Here is a 15,290-nt window from a genome sequence, read left to right as displayed (position 1 = left end):
ACCTGTAACCTCAGTGGAGGCATGGCATGGGAGTTAGTAGCCTGGGAGCCATACATAGGCCTACCTGTAACCTCAGTGGAGGCATGGCATGGGAGTTAGTAGCCTCAGTAGCCTGGGAGCCATACATACCTGTAACCTCAGTGGAGGCATGGCATATGGGAGTTAGTAGCCTGGGAGACATACATACCTGTATAACCTCAGTGGAGGCATGGCATATGGGAGTTAGTAGCCTGGGAGCCATACATACCTGTATAACCTCAGTGGAGGCATGGCATATGGGAGTTAGTAGCCTGGGAGACATAAATACCTGTATAACCTCAGTGGAGGCATGGCATATGGGAGTTAGTAGCCTGGGAGACATACATACCTGTATAACCTCAGTGGAGGCATGGCATATGGGAGTTAGTAGCCTGGGAGCCATACATACCTGTATAACCTCAGTGGAGGCATGGCATATGGGAGTTAGTAGCCTGGGAGACATAAATACCTGTATAACCTCAGTGGAGGCATGGCATATGGGAGTTAGTAGCCTGGGAGGCATACCATTTCGGGTTTCTGATCCGGTCGGGAGCCGATGATATGTTACGTCATGTCTGGTCCCTCCCCCCAAACAGGAATCAAGGGTATAAATGCCTTGATGCAGCTTATAAATCCGTTTCTTCAAGTACTTCTTTAGTATATCCATCTTTTGACTGACTGGCGAGACTAAAAACAAACAGGGGGGACTAAAACAAAGCGACACTGAAAAACCCCCAAACTGGATTTTCTTTTAATCATCCAGTCTAAATCACGCCTAGACCGGATTACACAGGCGATCTAGTAATGCGAGGTGACTATTTCTTCCTTTACCTAGCTAGTGGGAAATTTGGGAATGTGCGCAAAGACACACAGATACACACGCACGCACACACGCACGCACAAACGCGCGAGCTCACGCACTAACACACGCACGCACGAATGAACGTACACACAGACAGACGGACGGACGGACGAAGTGCAAAACATACTCTCCCCAAACCTGCCTTCGGCCTGGTGGAGACAATGAATTATTTTGCATCCTCTTTAGTGAACGATTACATTTAGAAATGTTATGTGCTGAGGAGTCAGGAGGGGAGAGATGGAGTCTCTGGTGTGTTATTCCCACAGTAGAAGACCTGCTCCCTATACTCCCTGTCACCCAAGGTTATATGCTGTGAGCAGGGGTGGAAAAAGTACTTAGATGTTTTACTTAAGTAAAAGTACCAATACTGCAATGTAAGCCTACAAGAAGAGTCTGGAAATTCAAAATTCAATTGAGAAAAAGTACAAATTTAGAAAGTACTCGTTATGCAGAATGTCCCATTTCATGTTTTCATATTTTTTTGAAAATAGCAGATCTAAAAGCTCACAATGCCTCGCATCGCGACACATTGTGAGCTTGTAGATCGGCTATTTTCCGATGGCCGAAATGTGTATAGGGCTGAAGACAAGTGGTTACTGTTTGTTTTGTAATAATAATCAAAACCTACAAAGTATACAAAATAATTGTGTGGAGTAAAAGTACAATTTTGGATGTAGTGGAGTAGAAGTAAAAGTAGGCCTACTGATATTTTTAAATGCTAGTAAATCTGGTTAGTTACTTTCCAGCACTGTTCCTGTCACCCAATATACTGTGAGGAGGGGACAGGAGGCTTGTGTCAGTGAATGAGATATGGGGTGGAGTCGAGACCAAACCAGACCAGACCAAAATATTGTCTCCAAACACCTGTTGACTGACAAAAATGGAAACTTTTGTCCTCACATTATTTTCAGGATACAATTTTGAACTGGATTCATTGTGGAACAGGGAGCCTCTTGAGTGAGAGTGGTTGAAAACGTTTTATTTGATATATTGGAGTAGTTACAGACACTGTGTTTTGGAAGCCTCATTATTGAGAAATCTGAAAGAATACACATTAATCAACAGTGGACATATTGTCCTATCTGTAATTATATTCTGCAGTTAGTATATAATGCAACATAGTCAAGTTAATTTGAATGGAATAAATAGCATAGGAGAGAAAATAGTTTATATTCCATCATACATACAAAATATGTACAAAGCAAACAGTAATAAAACATATTTTCCCCAAAAGTTCAACAGTAACTTACAGATAAATAACATAAAAATGGAAGGGTTTTGAATTCAGTGTTTAACCGGCCAAAACACTACATAGATCAACTTCCATGATGTAAACATGTCAACGTTAAAAGAAAGCTTTTGGCCCTGAATATCTCAGCTCAACAAGGAATTATGAGTAAGACTTAATATGAATAAATTGAGTGCAAATCACACAAATAATGATTGACAAGCTTTTAGTTGAAAAGATTTGGATAGGTTATAATAGGTTTATTGTTGGCGCTCCTGCTACAGGAATGCTGACAAACCAGCTTTTGGCGGAGAACCAAGAGAACATGTTGTGTGGCATTTTTGCGGTTGAAGTTTAATTTATTATCACGAAAGGTGTTGGATTCCAGTTTAGTGACTAATACATCATCGTTCCCCAGACAGAGGCAAGGACGGCTGCGCCAACAGCAGCAGTGAGGGACAGCTTGGTTGTGGTTGCTCCGCTAAGGTCGACTGGGTTGCACTTATCAGTGGAGCAACATTGAATTTCGACCGAGTAGGCGACGCCTAGCAGGGTGCCGGTTGTGTTCATGCAGTCGGTCTTCAACTTGCAGCCCTGGCTGTTGAAACCACTGAAGCCGGTGATACTGGGGAATGCTGAAACACAGAGAGATGATGAGTCAATGTGAATGTCAAACACATGAAACACGTGAGATGATGGGCTCCATTTTCGTCCCGCTTATCCCTAAACTTCTTTACCTTTTTTTAACAATTTTGCAAAACATTTTTGAATACAACGTGTCAATGTAGATTGGCTAGTTGAACTATTCAAAAATGTTTTTCAAAATAGTAAAAAGAGGCAAAGAAGTTTAGGGATAAGGGGTTTAGCGGTGACGAAAATGCATGGAGCCCGATGAGTCAATGTGAATGTCAAACACGCTATCTCTCAGGCATGAATGCCTGATGCCATGATGGAGCATGGATGAGGATCTGAGGAGGACTTACTTGCTGCTCCAGTATAACAGTCTTGAGTCGTGTCATTCGTACAATCGACCGTTCCAGAACCGATGCAGTAGCCCAGAAGACCCACACTGCAAGTGTTGCAAGTCAGACTTTCCGCTAAAATATAGAAATAGAAAGTGTCAAAACATAATTGCATTATTTGTAGAGATCAGGTTTTTTTGGTCCCAATCCAATTCCGCTAATTTTATTTTGAGTATCTGCCGATACCGATTTTCCCTGATCCAATATTTATATTTTTATAGAACACTTAGGCCTATATACAATATCCCAAATCACAGACAATATCCAGTCTAATATCATGATATGGATATAATTTTGATACTAGGGATGTCCCGATCACGTTTCTTTGCTCCCGACGTGAGCGGGCCCTGATTTCTGATCACGTGATCATTGCATTATTTTCAGTTACAGTATCATTTGAAAAGAGGTCTATCATTATTTATGTGAAAGAAATTATCAACATGGAACATTAAAATATTTCTTTAATATATTCAAGTAGTTAGGAGAAGTGTGATGATTGACTTAATTTAGTTTATCATGCATTTAGGATTTATTCAAAATGGATTTATCTCTGTCCACCCACTGAAACTACTCCAAATTGAAAACAAAGTTGTTTCCCATTGATGCCAGTGACTAATACATTCGGGACTGTTCTGTACTGCATTCATTCTGTGCTAATTATCAAAAGAACTACACTGTGATTTTACTGAATGACCCCAGCCAGATAAAGAACTACACTGTGATTTTACTGGTAAGTAATTCAAACACCATAGAGCACCATGTTATTGTAAAAAACTATACTTGCTGTCCAAGGAAATCATATATTAATCAATGATAAGCTCTGTCTGCAAGTTAGTTAACGGAACAACATTTACAGACAGTTAAAAACCAACACGTCACTGATGTTTGTTTTCTTTTCTGACAGGTAGTTAATTTACTTCAGCTGTTGTCTCAGAAAATGAGCTTTCACATTATCTACAATTCTTTCGTTAGAAAGGTCAAGTCAAGGACACAGAGATTCGTTAGAAAGGTCAAGTCAAGGACACCGAAATTCAACCTACAATGCCACTCAGAATCCTATCAGAATTTGGAACGAATCGTATTGGATTTGTGCTTATAGGACTATTTTCCTATAAGAAAATCCAATATATGTTATTAGCATGGATCACTGATGAAGGCTTACCCAATATAAAGGATGCGACCACTGCAATGATTCCAATTAGGATCCTGGCCATCTTGGTTTATATGTGATGTGTTGTGATCTTCTGATCCCAAGTGAATGGATGAAATCCGTCAGGGGTGATGCTGATTCTGTGACAAGGTTTGCTGTCCTTGTCCTTAACCTATTAAGACCTGAGGTCTATTCTACAAAATGTCTCAAATCAACAGTTTTCTGAAAACCTATATGTTTCTATATCAGTGGTTCTCAAACATTTTCATGTCAAGGAGCCCCACAATTATATATATTTGGCCCCATCTCAAAATATTTTGTTCCAGAGACCCCCAGAAGATTTCCAAGATTTGAGTTAAAAACATTTGCTGTGAAATAATATATATTCAAAGATATGCACTCATTTTCACGATAAAAAGAAAAGAAAAAATATATATATATACACAAGTTCGTAGCATGGCACTCAGTGCACCCCTATGAGCTTGTATATCTGCTATTTTTCAATAGCTGAAGTTCAAAATAATGTTTAAATTGGCTAAAAGCTAAGGTGACACAGATGCGTTACAGGTCTTAATGGCTTAAATACAACCCAGGTAGGGTGGCATGGGGTTGTGGGTGGCGTCACAGAAGGGGTTCTACAGGTTTTTTGTCATTCCGTGTGAATGACTCAAAGATATGAATGCGTCTGCTGCATGCATTGTATAAGGATGACAGATTGAGTGATGATGATAGACAAAAGATGTCTTGATGTTGAAACAACCTGCAAGAAAATTACTCTACCGTACTGCAATTATACATGACAGAAATGACATCATTGGAAGTTTTCCATACTGTGAAGATAATTAAGCATCATACGTGAGGATGAGAGTCAGTAGGCCTCAGTACAACTTAGAACATCACATGTGTATGACATACAGTATATTTCTCTAGTCTGTTTCTCTCCCATTCTAGTCTATCAGCCATGACTCATAAAGTGTAAATGTATGTGTACTGTCATTTCAGGACAAAAGATGTTTCACATGCACCACAGCATCTGTACTAGCCTACACCATATCTATCTATAAATGCATGGAATCTCAGTTTGTGTTCCCTGTGAATCTTAAAGGAATTGTGACATTAAAGGACCTATAACATAAAATTCAACTTTTTCAATTGCTGCCTGCCTGCTAATTGTCCATGAGTAGCTGTCTGTCTGCCTGTCTATGAGTAGCTGTCTGCCTTCCTGTCTGTCCAATTGTCCATGAGTAGCTGTCTGTCTGTCTATGAGTAGCTGTCTGCCTGCCTGCCCAATTGTCTATGAGTAGCTGTCTGTCTGTCTATGAGTAGCTGTCTGCCTTCCTGCCTGTCCAATTGTCCATGAGTAGCTGTCTGTCTGTCTGTCTATGAGTAGCTGTCTGCCTTCATGCCTGTCCAATTGTCCATGAGTAGCTGTCTGTCTGCCTGTCTATGAGTAGCTGTCTGATTGCCTGCCTGTCCAATTCTCCATGAGTAGCTGTCTGTCTGTCTGCCAGCCAGCAAGTTGGTTAACAGAAAATAAATTGTTATGGCTGAGTAAAATAAAATACAATAAACACAATTTGCCTGAAAATAGATTACCCAGCTATGACCTTTTTCATGAAAAAAAATGAGTAGTGATATGGCTGACTGAGTAAAATAAAACAATCTACCTGAAAATAGATAGCTATAAGTGAAGAGCAATTTCCGCAATTACCATTTCCGCAATTTCCGCAATTTCAATTTCCGCAATTTCCATTTCCGCAATTTCCTCAATTTCCATTTCCACAATTTCCGCAATTTCTATTTCCACCATTTCCGCAATTTCCATTTCCGCATTTCCGCAATTTCCATTTCCACCATTTCCGCAATTTCCGCAATTACAATTTCCGCAATTTCCATTTCCGCAATTTCCGCAATTTCCATTTCCAACTATTAATGGCAGCTGGGTTTCATCATTCAAATAAAATAGAATTCTGTCCGTTTAGCTATAAAATTATGTCAGGGAATAGGGATACAGAGTATATGTCTTTCATTTGCATTGCATCTCCCCCCCCCCCCCCCCCAAGCTTTTATTTTCGTTCGAGTAATAGTACAACTCTAATAGTATTACTTGTAATGTAATTAAAGATAACTTCATTCAGATTTATTTATTTTTATTTCATTTTCCAGATTTTTTTTTCTTCTTTTTTTTAGATTTTCATTGGTGGGCCAGTCATAATGGTCCCGTGGGCCTGATGTGGCCCGCGGGCCTGAGGTTGAGTATCACTGATGTAGTGTGATATTGGGGGCTCAAATGGCACCGAATAGTAATACTGGGAAATTTTAAAGGCTTAGTTCAGATTTTTGGACTTAAAGCTGTAGGGAATACAGGGAAATGCTATTAATATAGTGGTTGAAAGGTATTAATTGATTGCCTGAGTCCCATGGAACATTTGTCAAACATCATGAACACTTTAATGAACCACAAATTTTAATCACAAATTGTGGAGCATCTAAACCAGTGGTTTAGGGGCCAGGTATTCAAATGAAGATCAAATATGGTAGTGGTCTTGCCGGTCACATTCGGATGTGGCTTGTCCATGTAAATGAATCCATTGATTGACAGAGCCGGTTCTAGCTTGACCCACCTAGGATGGGCAGGACTAATACATGGGGTGGGACTAATAAGTCCCGTCCGCGTCCTGTCAAAACCCCCGAAATGCATAGAAAACTATGCTATCATCATATCAGTTTAGAATGATCCATCTATCTATCTTCTCCTCCTTTGACCAACATCAGCACCATCAGCATCAGTCGGTTTAGGTGGGTCTAGATTTCTCTAAAAGATTCTGCCCACCCAATCAGAAATGATAAATGGTGCAGATATTTTGTGGTATTTGATTTGGTGGTCAGGACGCACGTTTGGCCACCCCTGCAGTTATAGTTATAAAGACTCACTGAGTCATTACGAGACATTAGAAAAATACATATGTAATCCACAGAAGACCTGGAAGCAGCAAACACAACCTCAAACCTCATTGTATGTGCAGAAAATAAAGTCACTGTTCTATGTCAGTTTATTTGAATAGAATAAATAGAAAATATTGACATTCCATCATATGCGATAACATACCACTGCAAACACAGTAATTAGACATATTTTCCTTTATTTCTGCTCTTTCATTTTGTACAGCAAGTTCAACAGCCACTTAACAGATAAATAAGATATAAAAAACTGTATAGAAGCGGCTTGACTTCAGTGTTTTACAAAAAACACTACATAGATCAACATCCATGAAATAAGAATAAACATGGCAAAAAGAAAGTATTTGGCTCTGAATATCTCAGCTCAGCATCTGATATAGCCTACCAATCACAAAGTTTCTATTACTCTTCAGCAGCAAAAGGGATGACAAGATATCTACACACAATCATGAGTATGAGTTAATACAATTAAACCGAGTGCAAATCACAATATTAGCTTTTAGTTAAATAGCTGGGTAGGTTGTCTCACTCTCAGGTTTATTGGCTCTACAGGTATGTTGACAAACCAGCATTGGCGAAGAACCAAGAGAACATGTTGGGCGCGTTCGGAAATAGCGCACTGAGCGCACTGTGCAATGCAAACTAATAGGCGAGTGCGCTCCCGGTGCGCATTTCCGAACGCACCCGTTGTGTGGCATTGTTGCAGATTTCCTGTGTATTTATTGGTATATTTTGTAATCTGCAAGCTTCTCTGTCAAACCCGATGTGAAGTATACTTCAACAAGCAGGAAATGTACATTAACAGTGGAGAGAAGATGCTATTATGCTATTAAAACTCTATTTGTTGCCGCTTTGCTGTGATTAAGCTGTCTTTATAATTGGGATTAGGATAAGTGTTGTGATCAGCACCAGGTTGTTCCAAAGGTCTCCATCCTTACTCACAGTCAGTACTAAGCGATGCTTTGGTGACACTACAAGTCAACTCCAACTAAGTTGAACTTCAGTTTACAGGTGCAAAAAAGTAGGTTAAATTATTTTAGCCTAGTAACTTTCTTCTAAATGTTGTTTTACAGGTTTTATATATATATATTCTGAAAGAAGGCATGTTCAGCTGTCCGAAAAACATATCTATAGGCTACAGTAATCCATTATTACCTAATAAGTAAGCCTATGACCAAATTCTTTAGATATTTTTTCACCACGAAAGGATTCGAGGTTAGTGACTAATAAATCATGGTTCCCCAGACAGAGGCAAGGATGGCTGCGCTAAGAGCAGCAGTGATGGACAGCTTGGTCGTGGGAGCTCCGCTGATGATTGTGTTGCAGTTATCAGTGGAGCAACAGGTGACTGAGGTCTGGTAGGTGACTCCAAGCAGGCTGGAGTCGGTAGTGGTATTGCATGTGGTGGACGTCGTGCAGCCCAGGATTCTGATACCAGCGAAGCTGCTGCCGAGACTGGGGAATGCTGGACACAAGAAACGCAGAGAGATATGAGTCAATGTGAATGTCAAACATGAACTCATGTGCTGTGTGTGCGACTGTGCGTGCATTACATTAGCAGGATTTTACTGTGCGTGTGAATGTGAGAAGAAGTGATGGTATTGGTACAGTAGTTCAAAGTGACTAGGCTATAATAGGAATGAATGCCTATGAATGATGTTGGATCAGAGCATTGATGAGGATGGGAGGAGGACTTACTTGCTAAAGTAGTAAAACATTCCGTGTTATTCTGTGGACAGGTGGCATTTGAAGGATTGATGCATTTGCCCAGAACATGCAAACTGCAACTGTTGCAGATCAGACTGTCCGCTAAAATATGGACATTTGGAAGGAGTTAGTTTCACATCAGAACATCATGGACACATTGAATAGACCATGTCGGCTTTGCCATCATATATTCATGTACACATTTTATGAAAACATTATTATCAGTTATCACTTGAAGTGGTATTTCATTATTTCAAAAAATAAATAAATTAAAAATGAAATTCAACAGAATATAAACAGAATCCAAAAATGTCAAGTAACTACAAAGAAAAAGAGGCATTTCATTATTATCATTTAGTTTTTACTTTCAACATGGAACAAATGTTATGAAGGTCTTCAACCTAATACAGACCATTTTGAAAACCTTTACTCAAACGTTAATACCCTTATGCCTTCATTTAGTTTATCATTTATTTAAGTAGATCACTAATTTATTCTAATGGTGAATATGGTGCATTTGTGGATTATTGAAACCCTTCCAAATTGAAAACAACATTGTTTGAAGACAGTGACTTTTTGGACTACAATTCTGGACTGTGCTAATTATTAAAAATAATAATTATACCATAACTACATCCTGGTTTTATGGAAGGACCACACCCGATATGGTACAGATCCAAAATCACATCCAAGAATTTAAATTCATATTGCACACATTATTGTAAAGAACTATAAGCCTACATGCTGATGCAAAATCATTTAGAGACATTCTTAAAAACCAACACTGATGCTTGTTTTCTGATCTGGTAGTTCAAAGGACACAGAGCTATCAAGATATGATGCCACTCACCAGAGTGACAACTGTCATCAGCTTTCCCTGATAAACACCTATACAATAAGAACTACTATTGTTAAACCGTTTAAACCACCGCTTATCAACCAGGAGAAAAAGTCCTTTTCATTCAATAAAGATATTGTAAATAGGCCTACAGATTATTAGCATGGATCACTGATGAGGCTTACCCAGCATAAAGGATGCGACCACTGCAATGATTCCATATAAGATCCTGGCCATCTTGGTGTATATGTGATGTTCTTGAAGATCCACACAGCTGAATGTTCTCAAGGGAATGGATCCGTCAGGGGTAATAATGCTGAGGACAACTGCACAAGCTTTATGTTTTATATACAACCCGTGGGGAGGGTTTTGGTGAAGGGGGAACACAGGAAGGGGTTATACAGGTTTTTTGTCATTCCTTCTGTGAGGTGAAATACTGACCTCATAGAATGTCCGGTGTGAATTAAAAAGATGACAGGAAAGGACAGGAATTTGAGCTGCCTTAGGTAGATAGGTAGACCTTAATCGAACCCTGAAGGTAAATTCAGGTGTTGTAACACTGCAGGAACAGCAGTAAGCATGCAAAACGGGATTAAGTAGAAAGTAGAAAGGAACAAGATTTGTTTTTAAAGCATAACAATGTAACAAATAGACTTAAGAGTCAGATTATTTCCGTCTGCACTTGGTCTGAATGAGTTAACAATGTATTTATATCAATGAATATAAGTATAATATACAATCTCCTGAAAATATGAACATACAAAAAACATCTAATGACTTTGAATGAGTATTTACAGGCTATTGACACAGTCTGTTAAAGCTGGCACTGGCAGCATGAACATTACCCTACATTTACAATGCAACTGTTTCTTGAACTTGGTGATGACTGCAATCAGGTCATTCAAACATTCCAGGTTTGTAGAAATCATAGGAAGAACTGAGGGCTACTTATTGTCTCCACCAGGCTGAAGGCATGGGGAGAGTGTATGTTTTGCATTCCGTGTGTCCGTGTGTGTGTGTGTGTGTGTGTGTGTGTGTGTCCGTCCATCTGTTACCAGCTAATCTCCTGCACCGTTAACCCAGTCGATGCCAAACTTTGCACACACTCCCTAGATGCCAACGATGATCAACTTTTGTAAAACACATTTTTACTAAATGTATTACTCCTCCATATTTTGTCCAAAAATACCGCAAATCGTTACACAGTATCTCTATAGTCATGTGCTCAAGACAGAACTGTCCGATATTTCATATTCCATCCTGATTGGCTTTCAAAAGTCGCAGGATTGGCCCGTTTTGAACAAAAACCCAGCGTGCAATTTACGCGAAATCTTTCACAGACTTCCTACTAGGCTGAGGAATATATCCCACCCTTTTCACATTGGCTTATTATAGCGCCACCAGGAGGCCACAACCTGACCTGCCCTGGTGGACCTGTGCCCCGAGGGGCACTTTATCTAGTTTGAATTTAAACACTGGTCTATTGTTTGTGGTCATGGAATGGAACTTGTAAGTTGTGTCTTCAATTACTAAGAAAGTCACACAAGGATGAGAATCATGGATAAATATCGCAAGCTCGCGTGCTGGTTGAGCATGTTATGTATACGTCTGCAATGCAAACTTTGAATACGATAAAAAAATGTCATGTACATTTTCTAAACTTCCTTCATTCATTCCTGCTTCTCTATACCCATTACACATTAATCTGTATATGTACAGTACTGTATACATGCGTCATCCGTCAGTGTCTGTCCGTCAGTCCGTGTGTGTGTGCGCGTCTGTCCATCCATCAGTTTCAACTGATTCTATCCTTTTTGTCCATTAGCTCTCCTGATGTCTTTTCTCTTCTCACAGAAAGAAATGATTGAGTGCACACACAAAAATCATTTCACCCACTAATTTACACCTGTAAACCTCTGATGTGACAATAAAACTGATTCAGACCAAAATATTGTCTCCAACAAACGTTGACTGACAGAAAGGGAAGCATTTTAAAAACACATCTCAGGTCCTTGAATGTTTTTTGTTTGTTTGTTTTTTTACTACTGGAGAAATGTGGGGAAAATGTGGGGAAATTGAAGACATGAAGCCATACTTACAGGGGATTGCCGTCTCTCTTCTAAAGCCTCAGACTGAATCTTACACTGCAAAAGGCTATTAAAATAAAATATCTGAACAGTGATATGAAGGACAGTAAAGAGAAATTACACTTTACAATTCTTGAAATGTACTTTGGACAATTTATTAAGTGCATACAATTCGAATAACCAAATTAAAGCCATTGAACCATCACACAGTGCCTACATCTAAAGTATGTGTTCCCTTGTACCAAACTGGTCATGCAACTTCTGATCAAAGTCTATTTCCTTGTACCAAACTGGTCATGCAACTTCTGATCAAAGTCTATTTCAATCTGGCACAGGGGACTTCCTTGACAAAACAAGATTCTTTTGGCAAATGTCAGATACAGCAGATATACACGAACACAATAAACACATATTGAATCACCCGATTTTACATTTACATTCTAATAGCATGATAAATACAAACATTATCCCATAGCTTTTAATTAATTGTGTTTTAAATGAAGCTGTAAGCATTACATTTAAAGGATAAGTAGACTTATGCACTTAACTGTTAAGTGTAGAAATTGACCCTCAACAGCAGTAGGGCTATGGCATATATGTAGATAATGGCCAACATGCGAATCATTTAAGCTGGCACCAACTCACCACTATAAATATGACTTATTTATTATTTATCGTCTGAAATATATCACCTACTGGAACCCAAAGGGTTGGACATGAATGAACAATTTGTTGCTTAGGGGAAGTGTGTGTGCTAAAGTTCATTTAGAGGGCAAATATTAAGCTTAAGACCAGGACATAATGACTCATAATAATTCTTTGTGGAAAAAAAGGAACCTGTGACTTGAGTTGACAGACCAATACATGACTGTGCTTGAATGACGTAATGTACATACAGTAGAATACAATGTGTGTGTGTGGGTGTGTGTGTGTGTGTGTGTGTGTGCGCATGCATAGAAAACAATGAGGACAGCTGTGAAGTACATCTATCTATTTGTTTTCGTGTGCGTTTCCTCACACAAGGATCTTGGCCATGACAATGGTGGTGATTGTGGCCAGGGTCAGCGGAAGCACGGTGACCGTGGGCAGTCTGTTGGCTGCATTACACAGGTCAGTGGCACAGCATGTCTTGGTCATCCCGTAGACTTTAGAGGAGTTGGTGCCAGGCAAGTGCACGGTCTCCGTCTTGTTGCATTTGTCCTCTGCTATACACCCCTTCATCGTGATGCTCACAAGATCTCCAACTGTGGAGCGAGATGACAAGTAAATAAACATCCCCTTAAAGGTTTTTGCACACTGGACGCGTATTTCGGAAAACCGATGGAGAAACGCAGCTATAAATCCAACAAACGTGTCCAGTGTGCAGGGTCCTTTAAGCCCCATTTAATACTATTATGAAAATAGCAGTGGGCATGCCTATAATGACATGCCCAAAACAGGGAAGCCAGGTTGAAGGAGGTTAACACACACAAATAATATAATACACAAACAGTAAATATATAATTATTGAAAGTTGATCACTTGGTTGACTCTAGACACAGAAAGGCAGTGATAATATAGTTAAATGGGTGAACTAAAGTCTGTAAAGCTATTGCATTTTTTGTGAAGCTTTATATTAACCGCAATAGACTTTTACTGTAGCATTATGTGTACTGTAGGCTACATACATAAATAGTCATGTCACTGAATTCTATGTCATACATGTACAGGGAAGCTTTAGTGCAATGAAAGTGGGATTTACCAGTTGTGCAACACAAACTTGATTTCCAGGGTGGTAGAGAGCAGGATGCAGGAAATAAGCCCCCTGGGTCTTTTTGATTTATCCTTTTAGCATCTACAACTTGTACTACCTGTTAACAACCCTGTCAATTCATTCAACTATTACCGGCAGTGATGGGCAAGCTACTTGGAAAATGTAGTAAGCTACAATACCAGTTACTCTCTATTAAATATAGCTCAACTACAACGGAAGCTATCCCCATAGAATTGTAGCAAGCTACACTATAAGCTACATGGCAAAAGTATCTAGCTACATGGACACTACTTTTTGATCAGAGCCTGGGCAGAGGCCTTTTGTGGCAGTTCTGGACAACCGTGGGTCCGACCGACTTGACACCGGGCACTGCATTCCCTGCAGGGGTGTTGAACGCGTGTGTCGAATTTGACACGGCGAACGGTTAACGAGTTACATGCATTACAGACATACGTACAGAGACATGCATTCATAGATAGATAAATCTGACATTTCGGAAGAGATGTTACTGTTAGTCAATTCACATGCCTCTGCTGTTGAAAAGAATATCTCATTAGAAATGATTATGAGTATAGTAGTGATGTATTAGTCATTTACAGAATAAAACCTCTGAATAAGCTTTTTTTTGCTGGACATACACAGACAACCATTTTGTTCTGGAAACCTGTGAAACCCTATTTATGCTTACCTGCACTACAGCATCAGCTGCCGTAAAATAGCCGACCTACAAGCTCATCACGTGTTGTGTTGTGAGCTTGTATAGGTTGGCTATTATTGTCGAGAGACGCCATTATGCGAAGGAGCATAAATTGGGCTTCACTGGAAAGCTATACTGCTTGATGGTGGCTTTCAGGCTGAACAGATCATTTTCTCTGAGACTTACCTGCTTTTCCGACACCGTTGTAGCAGTGTTGACCAGCGTCGCATGTTTTCTTTGTGGTGAGGCAGAGGTCCCCAATACCAATTGCACAATTGTAGCACTCCAGAGCATGTACTGTGCGACACACAAAGATAAGGGCAATATGTTGTTAAGAAGTTGAAGAACAATGAGCTTCAAGTAATTATGTTCACAAATCAACATGTTTTATGTCTGTGTGACGCAGTAAACATGCCATCATTTGTCACACAAATATTTGTGGTGATTGCTTGTTGCCAGAGTGACTTGTTTGGACAAAGGGTTGACCTAGGAGAGCTGTTTACTCGGGTCCAGTGATGGGTTACATGAAGTTAACCTGATATTGAGTGTGGTGTGGAGTAATGACACATGCAGAGCAGAGAGTAGACTACTTTGTTTGTCTTTTAAACACAGAAACAAAGCTCAAAGCTATTTACCAAACGAGACAATAACAGGACTACACCCCGGTCAGCCATGTCACTTCCCAGGCTTGTGTCCCACTCCCATTATGATTTTTTTCAAATACATTTGTATTCCTTAAGAAACCTGTGGGGTACTTGGCTGCTAAACTGGGATTTTAACGACATTCGAAAAAGATGGTTGAATCCCCCCCCACAAGAGCAAAGTGATGCTAAAAGTTATAACTAGTTGTGCGTGGGTCTCGCACTGATCTACAGATCTACAAGCTCAACAAGGTCAACAGTCTGTCTCGAGAGACCACGTAGTGCAGAGACAAAGCACACTTTCCCTTCCTGACTTCCTTCCCCAG

At 39.7% G+C, this 15,290-nt stretch overlaps 2 protein-coding genes across 2 annotated transcripts in view; both read right to left on the bottom strand.

The window, feature by feature from the left end:
• Window positions 1-1,838: 1,838 nt before the first annotated feature.
• On the bottom strand, window positions 1,839-4,430 carry LOC308331417 (uncharacterized protein). Its single transcript, XM_080786851.1, has 3 exons — window positions 4,293-4,430; window positions 3,092-3,205; window positions 1,839-2,743 (listed from the first exon to the last, which is right to left on the bottom strand). Exons 1-3 carry the CDS (start codon window positions 4,342-4,344, stop codon window positions 2,505-2,507), a joined length of 405 nt encoding a protein of 134 aa, XP_080642977.1. The 5' UTR covers window positions 4,345-4,430; the 3' UTR covers window positions 1,839-2,504.
• A 7,582-nt stretch (window positions 4,431-12,012) lies between these two features.
• LOC308332298 (uncharacterized protein) overlaps window positions 12,013-15,290 on the bottom strand; it is a 60,334-nt gene continuing 57,056 nt past the window's right edge. Inside the window, exons 3-4 of the mRNA XM_080788112.1 lie at window positions 14,510-14,620; window positions 12,013-13,117 (exon numbers count right to left, since the gene is read on the bottom strand). Coding sequence (XP_080644238.1) covers window positions 12,888-13,117; window positions 14,510-14,620 — 341 coding nt within the window. The 3' untranslated portion in view covers window positions 12,013-12,887. The remainder of the gene's footprint in view (window positions 13,118-14,509; window positions 14,621-15,290) is intronic.

This window comes from Protomyctophum bolini (genome assembly GCF_963924005.1).
Source record: "Protomyctophum bolini genome assembly, chromosome: 17".
NCBI classification, from domain to species: Eukaryota; Metazoa; Chordata; class Actinopteri; order Myctophiformes; family Myctophidae; genus Protomyctophum; species Protomyctophum bolini.
Note: the sequence above shows the minus strand (reverse complement) of the source record. Positions and strands in the feature narration are given on the sequence as shown.

What these genes read in the sequence shown, in the direction of transcription:
- LOC308331417 (XM_080786851.1), bottom strand. Translation starts at nt 4,344, where the DNA reads ATGGCCAGGATCCTAATTGGAATCATTGCAGTGGTCGCATCCTTTATA. An exon ending in GGTCGCATCCTTTATATTGG is followed by an intron (nt 3,206 to 4,292) that starts GTAAGCCTTCAT and finishes TCTATATTTTAG; the next exon opens with CGGAAAGTCTGACTTGCAAC. An exon ending in CTGTTATACTGGAGCAGCAA is followed by an intron (nt 2,744 to 3,091) that starts GTAAGTCCTCCT and finishes TCTGTGTTTCAG; the next exon opens with CATTCCCCAGTATCACCGGC.